The following is a 26,164-nucleotide window of genomic DNA, read 5'->3' as shown; positions in this document are numbered from 1 at the left end:
CAAAGTGAATTTTAAAAAAAAGACTAAGAAGGATGATGCTTTTTGACTTGGAAGGCAAAGAGCACAAATTAAATGAAAGAAACTCAAAAAGCATTTATGCAAAAGTTATTCCAGGATATAATGGATGATATTTTTAATGTGGATTTGCTAAAACTGCAGATGGCAAATGTGCTAGTTACTGCCTTTATTAAAAGCATGAATGTAATGTAATTTTAATCTGAGTACCAGTAACTTGATGTTTCCCATTAGTAGACCTTCTTTTCAGATGTCAACAAATGCACCAACCTTTAATAGCAGAATAGAAATGTGCTATGCTAATTGCTTGCTTCGTTTTTGTTAAAGACTACCAAAAAAAAAGCCTATATTGTTTACTCAGTAGGGGCAAAACACAGTGATTACTTGGAAGAAAAGAACTAAAATAAGTCCTAGCCTTACACTTGGGAGGAGCGATTTGAAAGTTGTCAGAAGGGCTTCCTTGTATTGGAATATACTTGTCTGTTCCTGTATAAATCTGCTTAAATTTGGCCTAGTCTTGATCCTTAAGATTCTGAGCAACTTGCAAACTTAGAGTTTAATAACTTTGTTCTCTCACGTGGGTGTGAGCTATCTAGGATTCAGCAGAATTTCTCCTGTAATGCAGCTTTGTATTGTTGCGTTGTTCAATTCTTCTTATATTCTGAGTGTTCTCCTCCTTGTGGTAGGTAACAGAAGAAAAGATGTCTGAGCTAAATGCAGAAAATAATATGAACTCTTGAGGGGATATGGGGGTAGACTGATACACGGAGCCAGTGGAGGGGAGGCAGGCTGACTGAACAAATGATTTGAAAGAAAATGACAGATCTGGGAGTCATTAAATGTGATGGGGGGAGTGACTATAAAGAATGTGGCAGGATGAGGTTGGGGCAAAAGCCAAAAACTGACATAACTGTGAGCACCTGGACAAAGTAAGTGGGATAGGAGATGATAAAAGGATGCAGAAAAAAAAGCATATTGCATGTGGATCACACACTGAGATTCTGTAAGGCATCTGTGAAAGAATGGGAATGGAAGTCCTGCTGGCCAAGTGATTTGGATGGTCTGGAGACCCATTTGGAGAAACAAATTGAATCAAAAGTTGAAGGGCAGTTTGCTCTGGCAGAACAAGATGATGCAGGTGGATGGGTGGTCAGGTGTAGTCAGATAAGGGACTGGGGAAAACTTGTTCAGGGTTTGCTGGACAAGTAGACTGCTCCCCAGACAGGAATACAAAGTAGAAAGTTGAGGATGGCAACACAGAAAGAAAGAAAAGACCTAGGAAATAGATCGGGGGAAAAGGACAACTAGGACAAAATGGAGGGATGATAGAGAAAGGACAGGAAAAGACTTACGGAAAATGACCTGAAAAGATGGATGCCCATGACCGCAGTGATTCTTACTGCTGAGGAACATGCACTGGGTAAGGTCGCTGCACTTAACAGGTTTGAAGGGCAGCATGGGTTTAGGCTTGAGTACTTCATCATACTCTGATGATTATTCAACTTAGCCAAAAAGTGATCTTGGATTATTCTCTTGCTTGCCTTAATCCATTCATCTCATTCACTATTCAAATGTAATGTGCACCATATTAAGTGTTCATGCTCTAATACAGCTTTGACCTATTAAAAAAAAAAAAACCAAACAATAACTCACTAGACTGCATAGTGCCACTTTTGAGTTTTACCTGTAGAAATTTTAGCAGCCCTAATGAGGACATACTTCTCCCTTTAGTGGACTAAACTCCTGAAACTACAGAGCGGTATTGAGTGTGCCAGCACCAGGCACTATCTGAAGTCAAATTTTAGGCCTCTCATTACTCTTCTTTTTTCCCCATCCTCCAAAAAATGGATAATTCTGGCCATAATGTCTCTTTGACTTCAGTATGTGATCTACAACATGATGATAACACAGTCTCTTTCCACAGGAAAATCTTGATGAAACAGTTTCTGCAAGAAAAATAGCTTGTGGTCAAGACTGTTTGAATTTCATGATATTAAAAATTGTCCTCTTTTGACCTTTTCTGGTATCTTCTAATTTTTCTTTTTGTAAACTTACATGTTTTGGCTTAATCGACAATTTATGTTCATTCTGGTCAAGACATTAAAATAATGTTGTAATAAATTAGAATACATTATCAAAGGTATATTAGAAAATTATAGCAAACTCTTTCCCACATCTGGATTTTCAGACTTTTTCCAGTGCTATCAAAGTTTACATCTACTTAATATTTCTGAACAAAGGGGGGAAAAAAGTCGTATCTCATCAAATACATGCTTAAAAACATAATAGATATTGGTGAAGCAAGTTGTTCTCAACCTTTTTCACTCTTGTTTTCAAAAAGTAATTTAGATATTTTTCCAAGACTATTTTTTATCCTCCATCTTTAGTGAATTAATGCATTGGTGACATTAGCTGCATCTTTTTGTCAGTGTAACACAATCAATATGAGCTTCTCTGTCTTTCTGTTTTTCTTCATCTGTTGAACTTTTTCCTGTTTCGTGTGTTTTTCTCTTTTCCAATGACATTTCATTCAACTGGAAGCTTCATGGTAATTGTGATTGCTTGTCTATAGTGACATCCATAACTGAGCTTTGTGCCGTGGGAACACAGAGAATATATGATTTTCAGACTGTGCATTTGTAGCCATATATGTGAGCTGTTCTTGCTGCCAGATACTTAGGGACCACCACAAGAAGAGGGAGGGAAGGGTTTCAAGAACCACCCACAGTGTCTATATGCCTTTGCTTTAGGAAACATGGATGTAATTAAGTCTCTCTTTTAACTGTGCTGAGAAAAAATATTTCAATGAAAAAATGTAATTTTATATATATGTGGATTGAATATATACATTGATTACCAACTGTTGAAAACATGATGTAAAGAATGTTGTCAGAAGTAGAATGGGTTGAATAGTGACATTAAAACAGCGATAGTGAAAATGGTCTTTGTAAATTATTGTGTCAGTATTACTTTGGACTGTTACAGACTGTGGGTAACTGCTTAGATACTGCATTTTATTTAAATTAGCTTATGAAACTATTTATTCAAGGCTTTTATTGTTTGTTGAAGTGCTCTAAAAATTAAAAACTTGAGCAGTTGTTATCCCAACCTATACTTCCCTGTCTGTCCTCAAACTGGTCCTTTATTCAATTATGTATATATTATCCTGCTTAATGACTGCTGTACAGTGCTCACCTTTCTGGATTGCTAAATAGTTTCATCTCCTTAAAGTGTTCATCAGAGGAAAACTGATGGATAAAAGTTAAATGCTCTTTGTCATGGGCATTGTTAGACCAAAGGAAAGAGTGACTTCTACTTAGAGTCTATCCTTTAAGTCTTCAGATTGCAAGGAGTTTTAGCCTGATCTTTTTTTGTCCTTAATCACCAGAATGGAGTTGTCACAGAGGGTATAGCAGTTTGGAACCCACTCGTCAAAACGCCTGTCAAGCAATTTATACATTACTGGTAATGATCGGAAAGTGTGAAGAAAAGCAGTGCTTCGAATTAGAACAAGCACTAAGAAGCCAGTGTAGTTCTTAAAGCTTTTGACAATTACGTTAGTGATCTCGACTGTAAAGGATACCCTGTTCCTCTAGAACAACGAGGAGAATGACTACCTTTATTAGTAGCAAACATCTTTAAGAATAATACAACGTTAAGAGAACCTTCAGGGAAGATGCTCTTTTTTCACCTTACAGTACTTCTACTGCAATACTGTACAGTACTTTCTTTTGGAAGACTAGGTTAGAACTGATCTGATATAACCTTCTCTAATTTTCTGTCTATATGAGTATTTAGACAGTAAATGTGATAAATCAGGTATTTTCTCATTAGCCAAGTAGTTTTTCTTTTTCCTTGGTGCCTGTTTAGCTGCTTCATGGGCAGCGCTTGTGGTTATGTGGCAACAGAAATAGTAAGACCAAGTCATCATGGAAAGTGCATCCCCTTGAATTTAATATTGATGCATTTAATTTGCTTCAATTTTTTTTCTTTGTTCTGATCCTCCTGTCTTGACATGAAGTTTGGGAAGCAGTGAAGTCCTACTTGTCATGTTTAATAAATATTAAAATTAATATTCTTAAACACAAACTAATCCACTAATCACTTCCTCTGTATTGCCGCCTACTGTAATCTCTCTTTAAGGCATATTATTATTTGGGGTTTTAGTTATTGCAATAATAAAGTGTAATTTATCAGTTACACAGCTGTTCATAAATGAAAGACACACACCTCGGTCTGAAATTTTACTATGGGTAAACCTATGTTGTGTATTACTACATTTTGTATTTACTATATTTCCATAATTATTGTTCACTAAAATTAATCTAAAGGCTGCATACAATTGCAATCGAACTTGGGCGTTCTGTGACTGTATAGATAATACTTAGCTTGTTATTCATGGACTACTATTTCTGACCCCCTAGAGTTATTGGAGATCCTTACTAGAAGATGTGCAATTTCAGTTTAGTTTTCAGTTTTTTAAAGTAAACCTTTACAAGTTCTGGAATTTGAGCATATTAAACTGTGTTTAGTTCTCAGTTGTGAACACATCCTGTTGGGGGGGAAAGCGAGTGCTTGGTTTTGTTTTTACATTTGTTTCTCCCTAGTTTGCTCATACTTAAAACTGAGGCAAGCTGGTCGTTTACATTTTTGGGCAATGTTAATTATTTCTGATCTTGATCCCAGCATCATGGAAGATTGGCACTTTTTTTCAGTTCTTTTTTCAACTTGTCTTGACCCATCTTGTTTTCTTTCCTGTCAGTGGCTCCACAGCTGTTTCCTTTCTTTTTCCTGCATCATGTTTCTTCAATACCTCTATTCTAGTCATACATGACTCTTGCTGTCCTTTGTTACTCTTTTCATATGTGCTTTTATATCCTTTAAAATTGGCTCTTCTACTTCCTTGACCAAGCTCACCACAATTTATATAACTATTTTTGTAGTTTTTCAAACCTTAGCTGATTTCCTAATACAAATAGATCTTCAGGGAAGTAGTTAGTCATTGTGTCACTTCTGCTTTAGCTTTTCTTTGTGTTTTCCATCCTTTCGTCCTATGGTGTTCCATTATCTATACTTCTGCTTCAGTTTCCTTGAGTTTTCCAACAAGTTTTTGTACCATTGGATATGAAACTTTAAAATACTTAAATACCTAGGGGACTGTGTGTCTCTATCAACTTTCTTCCATTTCCCAGTTTAGATCCCTTGTTTCTCAGATGTCCTCCAAGAAGACTAATGTTCTGGTTACTCAGGGAAGTCCAGAATAAAATTGTCCAGTGTCTCCCTTTTTGTTCACCATTTTACACTCCTGAAATTGTACAAAGATCCTTTCCATCCAACACTCCAAAGTCTTAGGTTTATTTCTCATAGACTGTGCATCATTTAGTTTTTGAATCTAAGCTCATGGCAGATGTCTCTTTTTATTTTAATATGAAACACCCATTCATGAGGACTCCAGGGTTAGAATCGGATTATTCTGATTATTCATGCTACAGCTTGTAAACTCATTGTCTGATCTTTTTTCCTATGCTTGTGGATGCCACTTGCACAGACAAAAGTTGATCCTTTAATGGGACAGCTCTTGTGTGGTAAAGTGGAATTGTCAGCAGTAGTTCCAGTTCCAGAAAATTAGGCGGTCTTTTAAAGAACTTGAGTTATTACTATTTGTGAGAGGAACAAACGAAGATGAAGCTTGATATTGCCTGTGGTCCCTTAACTGCATAGTTATAGTTTCTGTGCAGGTAAGGAAGAGAAGATGTCGAGACCGTGTTGTTGCCTGCAAATAGAGCATAAGGTCACATAGCTGATACAGTGGAACACATTACTTATGGGTATTCTTCCCAAAACTGCTGAATAACAAAATTAATTATTTGTGCCTGAAGGAGATAGCACCATAGTTATTTTTCCCTACTCTCTAATAACCTCTGTCTTACTGAGATTAGGTAGATTAAGCTACCTGCTTACAGCAACAATGTTGTTTATGACAGATAAATAAAACTAAGTGTTATCTGTCGCTGCTAGAGAGGCCATGCTGTGTTTCCCCACGGTATTATGCATCTGATGATAGGTGTTCCTGTTGCCAGTTAAGGGGCCTTTGTTTCCAGAAGTAGTGGTACCAGTTCTGAACTTCAGAGTTTTATCAAATTTGAAAAAACGCATGTGAATAATTCACAGCAATTTAAAAAAAAAAAAAGTTTAGTAGACATTTATGAAGTTCCTGTAAAAGAACGTCCTAATATTGTAAACAGTTCATTTAGAAATGGTGACTCATCTTATTAGAAGGGGATGAACACAGTGTGATCTTGCATAACTACAGAGCAACAACTGCAAGAGGAAACAGTGTTGAGTTCAACAGAATGCTTTGAAGAGGCAAAGGGTTAAAATGATAGAAAACAGAGTTGTTCTGGGGGAGGGAAAGACTTCTTTCCTCTTCCACACCAGAAATTTAAGACATTGTGCATAATGCAAAGATAAAAATTGTATAATGCAGAAGGAAACAGTTTTCTTCCACTGCTATCATGTCTAAACAATTCTGGATACAATTTTAATTTGCCAGTGTTGTTGAAGTCTTCATAAAACTTGTTTTGATTTTTGTCTCATGCTTCCTTGAAGACTCAAATGGTAAACATTTGGACATAATGACGCAAACAGTAGGCTATCAATCAATCCCAGTTTTCACAGCATTGTTGTTCATTCAGAAAAGCTGTGTGAACTGACCTCTTTCTACAGCAGTGTCATTAGTTCCTTCAGAAATAAAACAAGGATCAAAAAGAGTTCCAGGATTTTTCTCTTAAGACTTGCTGTACTGAATAATTTTGTAAAATTAGGGATCAACTGTTTTCAATTAAGTCTCAGCTTTTTTTAATGTAGGTTGTATGAGAGACTACATATTAATTGTTTTTGTTCTCCCTCAGTTTTCTAAGCATTGACTTCCAGTAAATTAGTCAAACAGAAAATCGAATTTAGATTAGATTTGCCATGTAGGCTCCTAATCTTGATGCAAGTGACAAATAGTGCAATAAAAGGAAGTAAATGGATGCAGTGTGAATGTCTTTGGATTGACATGAAATATGACTGGGCTTGCTCTGTCTGAGGTCAGAATTAGCTGGACCTGGGGTTTACTGTGGGAGATGCACAGCAAGGAGAGGAGCAGCACAGTACCGTCCCAGTCCTTGCTGCTCCGGGAGTGAACAAACTTAGGAAGCTTTTGTCTAACTCTTAAGTCTGACTGCTTGTGCTCTCTGCAGGCTTGCCTCTGCTTTTCAATGCTGTGGAGCTATAGTGTTGAAATACTTCTCCAGGCCACCTAAATTTAAAACTATAACCAGCCCTTGTCAGTTTTAGGCAATTTATTAGCCACACTTTCATCCCACACAGATAAGACAGTATTGTGAAGGGTTAGAGGTCTCGTAGTGTGCAGGCATACTTAAAAGATGATTAAAAGCTCACCAGTGATATGAATTCTAGGCCACTGTCTCCTCTACCTTGAGAGTCATCTTGCAGGTCAGAACTGAACTTCAGACCACTACTCAAGCTATTCCACTCTCCTTGTGTCCTTGACTCAGTGGTGCTCTGCATGCTAGAGGAGGTCATCATGTACATCTCCTTTCTGGTGTGAGTCATTATTTGTGCCTGTTCTTTTTTCCTAACCAGGCCATCTGCGTGGATTATCCTTCTGCATCTGCCTTTCATCTGTCTGACTACTGACTTTTGGATTTTTATTTTTTTTATGCTCACACACATCTACCTTCCCTAGTTGCTTTTGTTTTTAAGTTGAAATGGAAATATTTTTTTTTTCTGTGTTAAAATTTCATGCTTTTTGATTTAGTAGTTCTTTTTGATCAAAAGGAGTGGAAGTCCAGAGGTTGTCTTGAGATTATAGAATTAATAGTCATGACTACAGAATTAATTAATATAGAATTAATTTGTCATGACTACACAGAAAGGTGCAAATAATCTGAGTTTAGTGTGGCGGCTATGCTGTTTATATGGCTTCTTGTTAGCCATCTTCATTTCTAAACAAGCTGTTTGCATAATCAGAGAAGGCTTCCGTGTATGTGTAATGTTCTGGCTTGCTTGCTCTCAAAAGAAAAGAAAAACATGGTGGGGATCTGGGGCTGGTTGTGATCTTTCAGCATGGAATTTCTTAGGAAACAGCAAGCATAACTTGGTTTTAAGGACTGCTCCAACTTTACCTCAATTGACTATACAAGGATTATCCACTTGGTAGCTTGTGAGCCCTCTGCCGCCTGCCTAGTGGCAAATGGGATGAAATTTCACAAGTCCAAATGCTGGACTCTGCACCTAGGACAGAGTAATTCCAGGCACAACTGTAATTTGGGAGAGGAGTGGCTGGAGAGCAGCCCTGCAGAAAGGGGTCTGAGGGTGCTGGTCGAGAATAGGCTCAGTGTGAGCCAGCAGTGTGCCCTGGCAGCCAAGAGGACACAACTCATCCTGGGGTACATCAAACACAGCATAACCAAGTCAAAAGAGGTGATTATCCCACTGTATTCAGCGTTGGTGCGGCCTTACCTTGAGTGCTGTTTGCAGTGCTGGGCCCCACCATTTAAGAAGGATGTGAAGGTCCTTGAATGCCTCCAAAGGAGGGCAACACAGCTGGTGACAGGGCTGGAAGGAATGTCCTATGAGGACTAACCAAGGACTTTGGGATTGGCTAGTTTGGAGAACAGGAGGCTGAGGGGCGACCTCATTGCTATCTACTGCTTCCTGAGGAGGGGACGTGCAGAGGGAGGTGCTGAGCTCTTCTCCCTAGGATCCAGTCACAGGTCATGTGGGAATGGTTCAAAGCGGCACCAGTGGAGGTCTAGTCTGGACATTTCTTAACAGAGGAGGCATTTCTTTACTGAGAGGGTGGTCAAACACTGGAAGAGGCTTCCTAGAGAGGTGGTCAATGCCCCAAGCCTGTCAGTGTTTCAGAGACATTTGGACAATGCCTTTAATAACATGCTTTAACCTTTGGTCAGCCCTGAAGTGGTCAGGAAGTTGGACTAGATGATCCTTGTAGGTCCCTTCCAACTGAAATAGTTTATTCTAGTCTTTCCTCTTCCATCCAGCAACTTTCCTAATATCACAAGAGTAATGTGGTTTTTCTTTGTGACTTAGAAGTGGTTTCTGGGCATGCACATGTACGCACTTTCAAAAGGGTAGAGTGTAGGAAGAGGTACAGCAAACAGGAAATAATCCTATTTCTCCAACAAGCCTTTGGAAATTTGTTCAGCTTCAGCTAATTTTGTTCTGTTGGCCACCCAGTAAGTTACATTAGTATCAGACTCCAGACTATTCTCTTCACATTTGTCAGAAGGCCAATGACTTTATTCAGGCACAACAACGTTTTTTAAGTCTATTATTAACAGTAGTAGTATGAAATGGAGAAAGTAAAATCCTCCAGAGAGTGAAATAACTTTTCAAGAATTTAGCTTATTCTATTTGGAAATCACAAGCCAGCATGTCTGAAACTCTCTTCAGAACAGAGGTGGAATTTTTCATCCTAAACCAGTCTGCTTCATGGGCTGCAGTAGAGCTGCACTTCCTGGGAGCATCAGCATCCTACCCCCAGATCCCTGATGGAATGCTATGGATCTGAAAATCTGGGCAGTCAAGAAAAGGTTGGGGAAAATCACTACAAGTTGGGCACGTTTTCTGTCAATAATCTGCCATGCAAATGAGTTTTCCTAAAACTGTTGGAATCAAAGCATCTTGACAAAATGTTTTGGTTGTGGTGAACTTTCAGTTTTAAAAGGAATATTTTTTTGTGTTTTAGGAGGAGACCTCAGGTTCTTTATGCACTGTATGGACATTGCAGTGTGTTCCCACAGACTTTATCACTTAGACAAAAGATGAGTGAAGAGAGACAAAAAGGAAGGAGAAATTAGAGGCACAGAGGGGTGATGTGGCTTGCACCTGGTCACACTGAGGTCAGTAGCAGAGTTAAGAATTGGATTTTTTTTTTTGAATCCTGATCTAAATCAGTCTGTCTCACCCCAAGGAGATCACAGAGGTCATGTAGTATGACTGAGCCATCAAAAACTTCACAGGAAAAAAAAAATTACAAACCCCCAAACTTTTCTTCTAGTCTCTTATATATCCTTGCTCACAGACACAAGCATGTCAGCAACAGCTGAAGTACACAAAGTATGTAGACTTACATGTTGGTTTTTTATGGTTAGTTTCATAGAAAAATGTGAGAGTGCTCCAAAACACTTTTTTTTCAAGTAGGGGTCATCATCCTGTTAGTATTCATATGCCGTATAATCACTGCCACCTTTTATGTTGTAACTGGTGAAAGTGTAACTAGAGACTTCAGTGGGTCTGCCAAAGCTTTCAGGAGACAGCAGTAAACCTCTGTGAAGATTTGCAACGTGAAGTTCTCAACCAGGACACAACCTGATTTAGACATTGTGATGTCAGTTGTTTTATTTATACTAGTAAACAAAAGAGGGCTAGAATATGTGTTGTCTGTGCTATATGGCTATTAGAAGTTCTCTGGCATGATTTTGGTTTAGGCCAATTAATACTCTCCCAGAAAATTTGAGCAGTGTTTGTGGATTAAGAATCTGGGGACTATTCTCAGTAAGCAATATGAGGGGGGAGATAATTTAGCTGAATAGACATGAGCTGTTCTCTGGCACTTACCCTGAGGTCCAGAGAGTGGGTTCTGGTCCATTTTATGAGCTACATCTATACCTTTAAAATGGATATAGGTACTGCATCTTTAGAGGGGGCTGAGTAAAATCATTCCTGTCTTCCTTGCTTTTCTCTTGCAGTCTTATTCTATTCTGCCTTGATGTGTATAGGTACAGCCTGATTTTCCCAGGAAATAAACATCTTAAAAGAAGATCTAAAAAAAAGAGAACCTGCAAAACTAAAGGACCTACAAAAACTAATTAGGAGAAAAGTAGCAGCCTTACCAGTAATGTAAAACACAGCAATCCACTAATAAACACTATTTGCTGTGTCTTACTCTTTCCTTTAAGGATTCAGCAGCACTTGTTAACAGTAGTCGCCCCCTTCTTGAATGCCTTGTTTTAATCAGAGATTTTGATAACTTCACATTCAGTGGATAAATTGTACTTTCTATCTTATTTGGCACCTGTAGCAATTTGGAGAATATTTGTAAGAAAATAAAGGTTGCCCGGAGAAGTTGTGGCTGCCTCCACCCTGGGAGTGTTCAAGGCCAGGTTGGATGGGGCTTTGGGCAACCTGGTCTAGTGGAGGGTGTCCCTACCTGTGGCAGGGGGGTTGGAACTAGATGATCTTTGAGGTCCTTTCCAACCCAAAGCATTCTATGAGTCTGTGTTAAAGCCTTACACAGTGACTTGGCATGTGCGCAGAGGTGCTATAGTCATTGAAATTGTGAATGCCTCTGGTGCTCCTTGCCCTTTTTCCTGGTAGTATCATCACTACAATTACAATAGCAAAAAGCAGCAAGTGTCTACACTTTGGGAAACTTCATTAAGTCCAATATCTTAATGCAAACTGTTACTCGCTGGCAATTTAAGCAAATAAACCAGATGTATGAACCAGATACACAAATAGATGGCATTCTGCCACTTGTGATGTTGAGGAGCAGTATCCTCAGGTGGAAGGGTAGCTGCAAAGCCAGCTCTCATTAAAATTGCAAACTAATGCAGCAGAAATTAGCCATAACTCATTTCAGAGCTATGTGCCTGAAGTGTTTTGTCCACATAGCTAATGATTCCTAGTAATATTGCTAATTAATTAATTATACTAACTGAGCAAATTCTGTTTGCAAATGCTGTATGTATGTGTTGCAAGTTTTATGGGTCTAAATTTTTTGCTGTAAAGCAGAAAAATACTTTCTGAATTCTAAAGAAAAAAATACTTAGGTTACCAAACTCTCTTGAAAAATAAAGAGAATATGATAATCTATCAACTTTGAAGCTAACTCTCTTGATATTTTGGAATGGAAAAATTAAAATGAACTTTTGATGAAGATTCAGTTGCAATCTTAACTCTGAACAGGTAGCTGTTTTGTGATTTTTTTTTAATTTTTTTTTTATTCAGTGTAAAAAGCCCTTCAGGTATTCCATTATGCATTTATTCACTCTTACCTAAATTTTTCAAGACTAAATTATTTAATTTTACTATGGAAGAGATCTCCAAATACTTTAATCTACTAGCAGTTCAAAAGAACTTACAGTATGTGTACAGAAAAAGATATTTCATGTGTGCAAATTCTATTGCCTACTCATTAAAGAATTTATTTTTCAATGAGTAAGGGCCCGGAAGAAGCTGATGTAAGTATTTTAGCAAGGGTTTGTATTTCTCTGATAAACAGCACTCCCCTTCTGTTTGTGATCACAGGATGAAAGCTCTCTAAGCTTGTATATGTACATTTTTACTGCTACATCATGTAGTGTGCTCTTAAGATTGAGATCTCATTCCCCAGGAAGCATTTCTGTCTAAGATTAATTGCCCTTTTAAAATCAGTGTTTGATGTATTCCTTTGGCTATATCCTGACTCACTTTAACCCTCTTTGACCTGACCCCACTGACTATTACCGCCATGGCTGAAGCAGAAATCCTTCAGCTTGATGTATGCAGTACAGACTTGAGCCTGTGGTTTTTCACATCGATGGATTCAATTAGCTGAGGTTTTACTGATCAACTTCGCAGAGGTTGAAGAATTTGTCAGACGTGGAACAAAACTGTCCATACTTTGGGGTTAATTGAATAGCTCATCTCCATTTTCATGTATAGTTTGCTTGTGAAGTTGTTTATTTTGTTAAATAATATTGCTGGAAGTAGTGTTTAAAAAAAGGCAAACCCAGTTTATTTTTCTCCAGTTAAATGGAGGAAGGTACAAAACATGAAATAGCAACCATTAAGCCTTTGATCTGTATATATCACTTATCACTTTTCAGGCAAATGTTTTTAAATTGTAATTATGTCCGAATGTCCACTTTTGAATTTGATTTATTAAACTGGGCAGATAAACTAACAGTTAGTTATGGCTTCACGAAACCAAGTAAATGTGCTGGTCTTTTCTGTATTGACAATGATTTTGCAGCAACGGTAATCCTTCTTTGCTTTGCCTTGCTAGGAATAGTTCATCATTTGATTAGCTGAAAAGTTCATTATAAAAGATGGACGGCCATTAGAATTGAAGAATATTTGCAGGCACGATGTGAATTGTAGTAACTGGAAAATGAAGTAAAACAGAGGTTGAAAGTTCAAGAATGCCATTAAAAACCTTTAAAAGTGTATGAATGTACATACGCATAGGGAATATATAATATGATTGTATAGAGAAGTTGCTATTTAATTGTTTGGCATAACAGTATTTTGAAAACAATGACATTATAAAATTCTCGCAAACTATTAGCAACAAGAGGTCTTTTACAGCAAATTTATTTGCTTTATACCAATCTTTATAGAGAAAAAACTTTATCAAATGTTTCATTTTTTTTCAAGAACCGTACTGATCGCATTTAGCTCCCCAGCTGTATACAGAGATAGCCTTAATTTCTGAAGGTCAGTTGTACACAGTTTAGAGGGAAGGGAAACCTTAAATCTAATTAAGGGTGTGGTGCTTGAAAGGGTTAACTTATTGTAAGGCAAGATGCCTGCTGTTTCAAAAAGCTACACAACCCCTACAAGTGATTTAGCTCTCCCTCAACAATGGAAAACATATCATGGATGAGTTGGACTCAATTTGTCATGCATTCAAGTGCTTATCTTTTAACGCACACTTTGCCTGTTCCTTTTATATATAAATGTATTGTTACATGGAACAGCAGCATAATTTGCATTGAACTTTGCCACATTGTTCATGTGTGCGTAGCCAAACTTAAATGTATGGCAGAAAATTGTTTTATAAGCTTCAGTTGCTAACCCCAGTCTTTTATAAACCTAGCACAGGTTTATTGCTGGTTCAGAGCTAAGGCACTGCTTCAATCATTAGAACAGGCTGCCCAGGGAAATGGTTGAGTCACCATCCCTGGTCACCATCTCTGGAGGTATTTAAAAGATGTGTAGATGTGGTGCTCAGGGACATGGTTTAGTGGTGGACTTGGCAGTGTTAGGTTTATGGTTGGACTGAATGATCTTAAAGGTCTTTTCCAACTTAAATGATTCTGTGATTCTCTGCTAAGGAAGAAGGGGTATCAGAATATTTCCTGGGAGTTTCATCTTATAAAATCCCCCCCCCCCCCGCTTGAAGATAGATGTTTGGGAAGCATCTCAGGCTCAGTCATTGTAAGGTCTTCTAAAATGTTTTAACTACTAAAATGTTAGATGTTTAAGGAAAGTATTGCAGGGTTCTGTCATAAATTAGTTTGGCACTTATCACAACAACTCCATTAAAAAGCTTCTATTAAATATACAAGAATAAAAATTAAAAAAAAAAAGTTAAAGCTTTCATTTCCATACTCTTATCTGCTTTTCCATTGAGCTGCATGAACTCTTTTACAGAAGGAAAAATCCCCTTGGTTGTCTTGGATGGCATTACTGTCATTGTTAACTGTTTTTTTGGACTGCATGGAGAATTGTTAAATACAATCTGCTCAGGCAACCTGGACTTACTGGTGTTTGATGCCAAATTCACTTTCTCTAAAAACTTTTTCAATGAAATAATAGTTTGTTTACATACTTTCTGGCTGTTATGAGATTAGAAATGTAACCCAAGTTCTCAAAAGCTGTTCCAAAGTGTAATAAACTTTTGCATGTGGTAATTAGTTTTATCCACATTTTTTGTTATGTTTCAGAAATGTGGCTATCTAACTTGAGGATAGACTTGAGGTAGATGACAGGAAATAATGAGAGAGGAAAAATTACATGGAGAAGAAAATGGTGAATAGGGGTGATACCAAGTATTTGATTTGATCTCAGTATTTAATGTTACTTAATGCAGACAATAATGTTGGATATTCATTTGCTTTCATTTTGCGGATAGAGAAAACTAGGACTGCTGGAATATAATCCAGGAAATCTAATTATACTGAGAACTGTGTCAAAGAACCTTTTTTCCTTTCCTTGTCTAAACTCAAGTAGGAGATGTTTATGCCACAAGAAGATCATGTAGAGATCAGCCAACTGGCCTGTGTCAAAACCATGTAAAGAAATACAGCAGTAATTAAAGCTAAATCAATGAATATTGACTTCATGACAGTGTCACAATGGAGGAATACTTGGGCTATCTTGCCTGGAGTTAGGCTGTTGTAGTAAAGTACTCTGCAAGAACTGAGTTAACTGAGGTGGATACAGGTCTAGTTCTGTCATAGCACTTTGGACTAAGAAGCAGCAGTTCTTATGGGGGGCTCTGGTAAGGTGGCATTAAGGTGCTGTAAGGGTGAAATTGAGACACTTAATATGAAAGACAAACACTCCAGGATGGAGAGAGATTGATGTTTTGAACTGTTATTTTGGAGAAGAATTAAAAAAAAAAAGAATGAGTTAGAAAAGATAAGTTAAGCACTCTTCTGTTATTTGTAAGGAGTCGTTCAGTAAACCTATTAAAAATTAACATTCCTTTTAAAAGAGATTTTTAAACAAAATACAAAGTTGTGGATTTTATTTACCATTGGTTGTCTTTGAGGCCAGGAACTTGCCAGTTAAAAACTCTCTGGAATATCTGTGTAGTTATCAAGAATATCCAGAGCTGAGAACATATATTTAAGAAAACTGTGACCTTCAGTTTGAGCAAAGTAACTCATGTTTGGTACTTTATGTGGTAGTTTATGTGCGATAAAAATGAGGCAAAAAGTATGTTAAGATTGCTATGGAAAATGAGTCACTTCTAGCAATGGAACCTACTACCGTAATGAGCAGAGTCCTTCTTGCAGTAGGGTGGAATTCACAGAAAAGTGAGGAAAGCCTGGGATGTGATGGCTGAAATAGCCTAGTGTGAAGCTTCTGAAAACTCATACTAAGATTTTATTCTTATTTAAAACATTTTAACTAAAAAAACCCACCCTACTGAATAGAATGTGTAGTAACCTTAGATCTTGACACTATAATTTCTTAAATGCAAAATATTTTGTATCAGCAAGGAGAACTTGGTGTTAATTGTCAGAAGTACTTGTGCTTCATGAGCTCGTTCAAAGAGCAAGTGATCATTTGACCAAGTTCAACTTTATTTGTATGCACTTCCCACAAAATTGTGTCAGTATTGAGTACCTGTTAGTACTCAGCTGAGTAGGTAAGATTTGTTTAAAATACAAGTTTGTTTTTCTATTTGGGACCTTTATATTGAGGTCATATTTCTGTACTTTGGTCGCTATTACACATACACATGCCAGAAACTGCAGAAATGTTCAAGTTAGATTTGAGTTTATGAATGGAAAAGCCTGAAATAATGTTTTAACTTTATTTTTTTTAAATATACTTAAGAAAAGCAAAACATGGATATTTGATTTATAGATGGGTTGAATTCATTCTGTAGCTAAGCTTGCTCACTGAGCAAAGAAATATTTTGCCATAGATTAAAAAAGATACGGTATCTGGCTAAAGTAAATATTAGAAAAGTGATGTGAAAGTGTTGATAAATACCTCTTAGCTTAATTTTTTTGAAGTGTATGGATATTTTATGAGCACATGTGATTTTTGTAGCACACGCAATCAAAATAATTGGGAAGCTTGTTTTGTTGTAAACAGTGTCCAATCATTATCAATTTTAATATCAGACATTGGAGCCATTTTCAGTTTTGGACAGATTGCTGTTGAAGAGCTAGATGCTATTCATCAGTTTCAGCACTAGCAATTGAAAGATCCCTGTATCAAATCGAACCATTACTGACAATATTGAGGTTTGGGGGTTTTTAGAGATGTTAACTACTTAAAAGTGAAGTATGTTCATCAGGTGCTTGTTTATTTATATTCTACTACTGGTGCAGAAGTCACTGGAGTACTTCTTTAGACTATGAAGCTTTTCTGGGGCTGTCTCTTCTCTGTGTGTCGTAGAATATCCAACCTGAGGTGCCTAGAGAGGGGAAGGATAACTTCAGCCACTATCCAGTTCGTTCTTACCACCTCTGGTTACAGGTTAGAGCATAGTCTTTGAATTTACTTGCTAATATAGTGTAGTTCTTTGTAAATAATTGCACATAGTTTCATATGTGATCCTCTATGCTAGACCAGAGGTCTAGCTTTTAGGAAGGAACTTTTCACCTTTGCTTACTGGGGACTTAGCCCCACCCAGCTTTGGCTTTAGGCTTTAAAAAGTGAGTCAGCAATATCTGTCAGTAACGAATTTAGTGGTTGCATCTACACGTGAAGCACATTACTGAAAGCTATGTAGCTGTAAGTAATTTCCTAAGAGATCCTAAAGAGGTAGATGAAAATATTCCTGGTGAAGATGTTGGTGTGTCTCTTCAGATTCAGAGATGTCCAAGACACCAGCTGCTGAGCACATACGTTGTGAAGGAGTGCTCCAGTTGCTTCAAGGTACATGTACCTAAAGGCCTGTTCCCCTGCCTGCTAATGGGAGGAGCAGGAGAGGTGGAAAGGAAAGCAGCCACACCACAGCCACAAAAGGAGAACTCTGGTCCTTGTAACACTGACCCAAGATGAATTTCCTACCTATTATCAGGAATACTTTTACTATCTTCTAATCCAGAACATATGACGTATTCTGAAGATAAGCAAGCAAATGTTTATGCCCCACTTCACAGTTGAAAAAGCTGGAAACTAGTTCTGTTACGCTATACATAAGGCTGCTACTGCATGATGCTTTCCTTGGTTATATTTAGTCCTTACACTTTTTAGTATCCTTGACCAATACAGTCCTGTGCCCTTGTATCACGCAAGACATGCATTATTTGCTCCTAGCTTGGAGCACAGGGTTCCATTTCCCTTTTTAGGGTTTTAAAGCCAGCTTTATAAGTGGTACTGCCCTGAGTAAGAAATTGTGGTTTCTGCATTGTCCATTTTGATGACTACAGACAGGTTGTGGGACTTGCTATGCAGAGGACTTGCCTGTGGAGGATTCTAATTTAAGTACTCCAGGGACATTTTTGCTAAATCCTGAGTATCTTGTATTGTCTGTTAGTGAAAGAATTTAAGCCAGCTAAATTGCCCTGAGAGGTGATTGCTAGAGGCTTCAAACCAGAAGTATTTCATCTCACTAAAGAATTTTAAGTGGTGCATCACAGATGTAGTCTAGCTAGAGAAGCTAATCTTGTGTAGGTGCAAGGGAGTATGTAGCTGAAATGTTGGTGGCAATGAGTGAAAAATGGCTGAAATACGTACCTTTGCCAGAAGCGGTGCCTTCTCACTGTTCTGCTCTTAGGCACTTGAATCTATCTCAAAAATAATCTTTTATTTTTCCTCCATCTTTAATTCTTCCTTTCTGAATAAAAAGATAATTCAGTAGAAAAATGCATTTAGATTGCATCGGGGGTATGTGTAACAATCTGAGTTGATGCTGAATAAGCTAATTAAATTCTTTTGTTTCCTAATTTTGAATGGTTTACTTTGCAAGCAATAACTTACATAGCTAAAGGGAACAGAAAAACTTATGTGCTACCATGACATTGCAAATCTTCCTACCTTCTCAGAAGACTGTAGATTTTCTCCTCTTTGTTCTTTCTGTCTCTCACTGATTCCTGAACATTGATGGGTTTTAGATGAAGCTTGGGATTAGCAACAGCAAATTCTGTAGTAGTTAGGGCCTTCTCCTTGAAGGCGAGTGGACTCAAGCTGCCTCAGGTTGAGGAGGGCTTTGAGCCACTGCCTCAAGGACTCTGAGATGCAACAGCCACTATCCCTTCCTTCCTTCTTTCCAGCAGGCACCTATCTGCAAAAGAGAGTCCTTTGGCAATGCTTTCTTTGGCTGGATCAAGGTGGTTTCCTGATCAGGAACACTAAGGCACTTTACAGACAATAGACCAGCAGACCTCTTCTTAAACGCATCTCTTCAGACCTGCCTGTTTCTCTCCATTTTCTGTACAGAGTTGGAAAACTCTTCTGACTTTACATGGTGTGTTTTATTAGGCTGGGTCAGGTACCTACTTCAAGTGTGGCAGCCTTTGAGTTAGTGTCTAAAGTGATCTGAAATGTCTCAGAAATGTCTTAGTACACAACACGTAAGCATAGTTATCTGCCTTCTGGAGATGGAATATTGTTAAGTTTTACCAAAAAGCTTTATAATCTGTGCTTATCACTTTCCACTAGTGACTTTCAGGGGCTATAGTGCCTTCTGTATTCACAGATTTCCACAAAGAGAGCAATTTGCAACAAAGTAAAAGAAACTATCTTTAGGCCATATGATAGCTAACACATAACTCAGTTCTATCATGATTTTAAAAGGAAAAAAAAAAGTCTGTGAGGTGACTGGAAAATTTGAACCTCTTGGTTTTGAGGAAATCATGGGGTTTTTACTACATTACTGAATATTGTAAAATGAGTATTGACAGTAATGATATTATCAGGTCTGGACCCTGTGCACTACAATTGAGTGTTTTTATTTGCCCTAATTTTTATAGGCCTGGTTCAATGACATAGAATGACATTAATCTTTGTAATTATGTCATTTAAATCTTACACCATTCATTTAAATATATGTTGTGTTTAGCAACTTGTACACTTTTACAGAGGCATTTTGTCAGTCTAAAAAAAAGACTTTTTGTTATCATAGAATATGGGATGGGCAAGAAGAGGAAAACTTGGTGTGTCAATATGCGTACAAAATAGCACAGCTCTTTAAGACTACAACTCTTGAGACTATGAGCAGTGATGGAAGAAAAAATATTATGTAAATATCTATAAACCAGGTGGATGAAGCTTTCATGATAGCTAGCAAATCATCTGGAACCCAGATCACAGTGGTAATGGTGGATATGAATTAGCTGTTGAGAAAAACAGAATATTTTCCAGTAATTTTTTTTAGTGTATTTGCTGTTGACAAGGTTTTTCTACATAAAGCAGAGGAGCCATCTATAGGAGAGGGCCTCTGTATGTGTTTCAAAGTGGGGAAGTTACTGAAAACATGAAAGTTGAGGAAAGTTGGGGTAAATATGACTTAAGTGAGAGTTTATGGTCCCTAGTAACAAAAGGAGGGAAGAATGCTAAAGTAAAAACAATGGATTTTGTGAAAGAAGGCTACCGTAAATACAGAATTGGTAGATAAGATCTCTTTAGTCAAGCCTCAAGGGGAAAGGAATTAAGGAGAAGTGATGTTTTGTCAGAGATAATACTAAAGCACAAACAATGCTAATGCAGAGATTTAGACTTTAATTAAACTGTAAATTCTTCATTGACCTCTGAGACTTTTTCAGTTTGCTGAGGAACAGAATAAAAGATTTGTATGAGAAAGGGACAAAGTTGAGTAGAGAGCAGGGAATGGGGACACCCAGATTAACTGCATTGCAGTTTTAAGTGAGATGCACAAGTTAGTATACACATGCACACACCTCCAAAAATGCTCTGTCACACAGTAAAAGAAGAGCAAAATAAAATGTTTATCACTTATAAGTCTTTCCTCCAATGGCAAGAAAATGATACTGAGATCCTAAAGCTTTTAATCTATTTTTTGTGCAATTTTTTGCTAAGAAGTCAGCTGTGTATGGGTGGTTGTTAGCACAGTACTAATGCCAAAACAGCATTCTGCCATCTGTCTGTACAAATTAGTTCTTTCTGAAAATTAAATATTATGAAATGTAAAAAAAGTCACCAACTCTGTGGCCAATTTATGAAATACCATAGATTTTTAATTTGAAAGTGTTAAATACATATATTTGGGAGTTACTTTAAAAATATTTAGATGTTCCTGAACTTCTCAGTGTAGAAACTTGGTTTCTGAGAATCTCTTTTCTTTTGGAGTTTATACTCTTGAGTGTTTCAGCCCAATAAATGCCTGCTTTGGTTGGAAATACCAGAAGTTTATTTTTAAATGACATGCTGTGTTCTTTTGACCTGTCTGCAATGAAACCAGAAACCAGCAATTGTTTATGCTTAATTTAGTGTGATAATGTGTATGCTATGCCACGTACAGAATCAAGGTTTATATATTTAATTGAGAATTTGTACAGAATATGATACCATATGTGGGTAACATGTAACTAATGTAAAATGCTTTATTTTAGGCAAACATAACTGTCTGCTTCTGCGGGAAGAATTATTACTAGCATAAAGTCAACAGCATGTTCAGGGATGATTCTTCCTAGTCTAATTTAGCCTGTGTTGGCATAGATACCCCGTTATAATACAAACTTCTTCAGGCAGCTGTCAAATCATTTTGGTTACCAAACAAATAAGATTTTATCTATATTATAAAATAGAAATTATGCTACAACTGTGCTATGAAAGATACAGTATGAAGGTACCAGTAGTGGTACCTTCACTTCTAGATTCTGCTCTCTTCCGTGCAACTCTTTGGGAGCATGGTGGTTTGTTCTGCAAGATAGACAGTTGAGGGGGGGCATGAAATGCCAGTTAGAGAAGGGAGTGATATTTTTGAGCACTGAATGTGGATTTCACTGTGGTAGGTCCATGTGAGAATGACAGAGTATAGTATAAAAACAGGAAAAGGTCACTGCCTACTTTTTTTTTTTCTGGCCATTATTTGGAGCATATTTCAGATGTGCTTCTCATCTCAAGGCTCTGAAATAAATTTTTGGGGTTTTTTTTAGTTCATTTTATGACAGTTATGTCAGTTGCTTTAGCTGGTTCCCATCATTTAAATCAAAGGATCAAAGTACTTGCATCCTCCGGGACAAATATAAATAAAAAGAATTGAAATATTCTTAGAAAATATTCTTGTCATACTGGGAATCATTTGCTAGCTTAACTTTTCCAAGAGATGAAACTAAGTGAGAAAAAGCTGGTGCCAACTCAGCCTTCTGAGTAACTCTGAAATATTGCTAGAGTCTTCAGTAAATTATTCTTAGCAAACCAAAATTGCTTCAGGAATATTACGTGTGTTATATGCCTGACATATTACATGTAGTCCAGCTCTTTCAGGAGATCACATTATTAAGAATACAACTTTACTAGTATGTTTTGGGAAGCTCAACATCTTAAGCATGATCTGTGTAAAATTCATATGGCTTATAGCCGGGTGAGATGGATATGCCTTAAGTGTGTTGACTCCAAGCTGTGATGATCACTGTAGGGGAAAAAAACCCTTACAACTAATAAAGAAGAGTGGCACTTTCATTAAGTTTCATTTTAACCTATTTTTTTCTTGGAATTAATTTTAACTCAAAGTTTCTGTTTTAGAGGATAGAAATCTCAGCTTTGTCCATACTAGTATTTCCTGGTTTTCATTCTGTTAAATGTTAAACTCTGTAACACCAATTAAATCAACCGTAAATTAAGTATATGTTTAATCTTTCTGTGAACTTTGAATGGTATACTAGTGGTTTCTCTTTTTCTTTGAATTAGATGGAGAGCAGAAGACTCAAGTGATGATTCATGGAATTGAGCCAATGCTGGAAACACCCATACAGTGGCTAAGCGAACATATGAGCTATCCAGATAATTTTCTCCACATTAGTATCATTCCCCGACCTACTGATTGAAACTCGGCTATACTGGTATGAGGATCATTCTCAAGCTGGAATTACAAGGGCATGTCAACTTGCTTCTGTCAGTCTCAAGAGAGGCAGCCTGATCAGAAAAAAACAAAAAACAACAAAAACCGAAACAAAACAAGAAGTCCTCACTGCTGCAAGCCAAACAGGAAGAGAGATCCTATCATCAGATAAGAGCAATTGGGCTGATCTTATTTTGCATCACCGCTGCTTTTCTTCACCACTGTAATTAAATCAGTTGCGATATGAAAGAATTTACAGGGCCTCTGCAAGTCTGGTGTTTTCTTGTAAAATATAATGAAGCTGAAACTGTCAGCCGAAGAGCAAATGGAAATATGCCACTTGATTGTATTTCTGATTAACAAATAAACAGGGCTGTTTCCTAAAGCGGTACTGTTTCAACTTTGAGAGTGGAAACATTGGTTTAATTTTCTAGAAAGTTAGACATGGAGAGATTCAGTTACCAATAGCTTTTTGTAAAAGATCAAATTACTGTAAACCCATCTTTCCTTAATGAGAAGTTCATGTTTACAGTATGTGTATTGGTATGCAAATGATCTTTTAACTTTGATAACAAGCAGTGAGAGATTTTAAAGTAAACCCGTAAGCATGTTTTGTCATTTAAAAACATGCACAACTTAATAATTTACAAATACTTTCAATTTGTATGCTGTCACTGAATACTCCAGTATGTTTATTATTCAAACCAGTTTTCATAGACTAGCAGTGATGTAGGATAATGTGTCTTGGGATTTGTCATGGCATTTTTGTGCTCATCTGAATTTTTTTTTTTCTGTAAGAATACTTTCTTAATTTAGTTTAAAAAGATATTTTTTTTTAAAAGTAAACCGATGTTGCAAACTGTTGTATCCTGCTGTTTATTCCCATAGAGTAGAAAACAGCTAAATCATACAATGATGAGCAGATGTATTGCTTTTTAATAATTTTGAATTTTGGAAAGCTGAGGCTTTTCCAAGCTAATACTTCCTTACATCTGAGTTTAGTTTTCTACTGTGGTCCCTGAGCAATCAGTCTGAAATTTGGAAGCTTCTAATCTCATTGCACAGATTTTTCCTTAGTTTAGCAGATGTATTTTTAGGTTATTGGATCACTTTGGTTTGTAAATGTCTGTTACCATTACAGCTGCTACTAGGAGTCTACCATATTTTTTTTTGTTACGCTGAATTCATCAGACAGGGCGCCATAGTGCTTTGTCTGCAGCTTGTGGTTGTTTGTGGCACAAGACTATGTTTATACTAGACATATTATGAAATATGTCAAATATTATCAAATATAAAGAAAGCATGACATTTTTCTTTCAAAAATAGTAGCTGTTGAAGTTCCTACTCAAAAGTCTTGGCTTGCAGATGTCCCGGTAACTCCCAGTGCTGTTCCCATACATTTCCATGCTCCCTTTATGGTAGGGTACTTACCTGTAGCTGAAAAAGGAGAAAATGAAAATCAATCAATCAAACAAAAACCTCTTTAAGAAGTAAGAGAGGAAGGATCTCCTTGGGTAAGGATAGAATGGAGGCTAAAAAAGCCCTAAGGGCAGAAAAAGTCAGTAAAACAAATTAGATAGTGTTTTAAATGTAAATGAGGAAATAGAATTAAGGAAATGGAAAGGAAAAGGTAATAGTGAAATAAACCTATGCTGTATTCTGCGGGTCATGAAGAATTTTTAAAACAATTCAAACCATGCTGATCTGTGTTTCGGCAGAATTGAAATATATTCTTATAATGGGATGATTTGGTTGAGTTACTCTAATTTCCAGTTCTGTTTGGAATTTTTGTTACCATGTTGGATTGGCATTTATAAACTTTTCTTGGGCAGACATATCTAAATATTATGGAGAATTTCAAAGTCCTGCCAATGGATAAAGCAAATATTTTATAAAGTCTTCATATTTAAAAAAGAAAAAAAAAAAGTCTTTTGTAGGGATATTTTTTCCGTTTATCAGGATAAGTGGCAGTGCATTTAAAAAATGTAAAGATTGTGTTTCCTTTGTTTTAAGGTAAGCTGGAGTAAGTCAATGGCTATTTTAATATATTCTACACCAGCATTTTAAGTATACAGCTCTCTTCTTATGGCCTGGATTTGCTAGTAAATCCAACTTTTAAGGCCTAGCATGGAACAAAGAAATAGCTTGGCTTTAAAACATACTCTTTCCTCTTATTTTAACTATTTAAACTTTATTAAAAAACAAAACAAAGCTTGAGTCTGTCTTTATTTCCAGCTAAATAAGGATCTCTTCATGGAGTGACAAAACCATCTAATTAATACTTAATAAGTAGGAGCTTCTTAAAGAGCTGGTTGGGTGATGCATCTAAACAAAAGCACATCATCACAAAAATGAAGTGGTGTCTTTGCTTTACCTGATTTAAATCACATTTCTGTAGTTTCTTTTACTTTGTGAATAACAATAGCAACAGAAGGTGTGTGGCTTAATTAAATTCTTCTCTTTGAACTGCTGTAACATCTGAAAAAATAGATTTGGTCTGAACTGGTCAGAATCTAATATAGTGCTCACTAAATTAATTTCACATGCGTGCACACACTCCTCTGCATTTAGAATTTAAGTGTATCTGGTAAGCAAGTTAAATCATAGTTTTAAAAAAGAGCAAAACACAGAGCTTGTTGCTGTCCTCACTGTATTTCATGATGTTTGGCAATGGCTACCTCCATTTTAGAGTGTTCTGTGAAGAAAGTTAATTTTCCAGTGATTTCTTTGATACCACTGGCTGTCAGTCAAGGTGATGCCCTTTCATTAAGAGCCAGAAATTGATTATCTTAGCTTTTTATTAATTTCCATGAATTCTTGGGCGGGGGGGAGTCTGATTATATTGCCATTACTAGAAAGAATGTGAACTTGACATCTGAAGGACTGGTAACCCTGAAAAATGGAGAATGGGAAAAGATGTTGAACTGAATGTATTATACAGAGTGGGCATAGGGACTGAGGAGAAGGATTTCTGCTGGGAAATGAATAGAGCTCATACGATGGTGTGTTACGCTGCTAAAGCATGTGTAATCCTGGGTTACCATTAGGTACAGAAAATTCAGAAAAGGGAAGGAATTGTTTGCCTGCAGGAACAGTGGTTCTCACATGGAATATTGGGGGGTGGGGGGAGGGGCAGGTCTGAATGCCCCTGTGCAGAAAGGAGAGATTCGGGCTGGCATAGGGACCATGCCGCTGCCTTAGCGACAGAAACGCAAATACTGCTGGGTACGTGCATCGGTGTGATTGGGAAATGTGATTTGCAGGAAATGCGACTGGGAGATTTGAGAAATGGTAGGAATGTGATGAAATATTAAATCTTAAGGACATATCAGGCACAGGAAGGTACAGGATGAACTAGCCATTAATAGATGTGTGGAAAGGACAACTATCGACCTACTTCAAGTTACTTCTCCACGAAGAGTTTTGGGAGCTGTGGAGCAAGCTGATGCGAAGGTTAAGTAACAGAAAGGGTAAGAGCTGGTTGCCTGTGATAGCAAGTCATTGGACTCGGTGACTGGGAAAGTCCTTTCAGTTCTGTGTTCCTGCGTGTTTTGCTCTGACAGCCTATCAGCTGACAAAGACTCTTGATCATCACTTCCAGGATTATTTATATCCTGCATAATAATTATGGCCCTTTTT

At 37.2% G+C, this 26,164-nt stretch overlaps 1 protein-coding gene across 3 annotated transcripts in view; it reads left to right on the top strand.

The window, feature by feature from the left end:
• The window catches only part of ATG5 (autophagy related 5), an 85,422-nt gene extending 60,686 nt beyond the window's left edge, over positions 1-24,736 (top strand). For 2 of the 3 annotated variants that reach the window (XM_075747811.1, XM_075747812.1), the window contains one exon: positions 22,375-24,736. In XM_075747811.1, coding sequence (XP_075603926.1) covers positions 22,375-22,511 — 137 coding nt within the window. In that variant the 3' untranslated portion in view covers positions 22,512-24,736. Of the gene's footprint in view, positions 1-9,793; positions 9,948-22,374 lie in introns of all 3 variants that reach the window. The other variant, XR_012834479.1, reaches the window with a different exon arrangement.
• The last annotated feature ends 1,428 nt before the right edge of the window (positions 24,737-26,164 follow it).

Source organism: Balearica regulorum, chromosome 3 (genome assembly GCF_011004875.1).
Source record: "Balearica regulorum gibbericeps isolate bBalReg1 chromosome 3, bBalReg1.pri, whole genome shotgun sequence".
In the NCBI taxonomy this organism is placed as follows: domain Eukaryota; kingdom Metazoa; phylum Chordata; class Aves; order Gruiformes; family Gruidae; genus Balearica; species Balearica regulorum.
The sequence above is the reverse complement of the archived record's forward strand: the minus strand, read 5'-3'. Positions and strand labels throughout refer to the sequence as shown.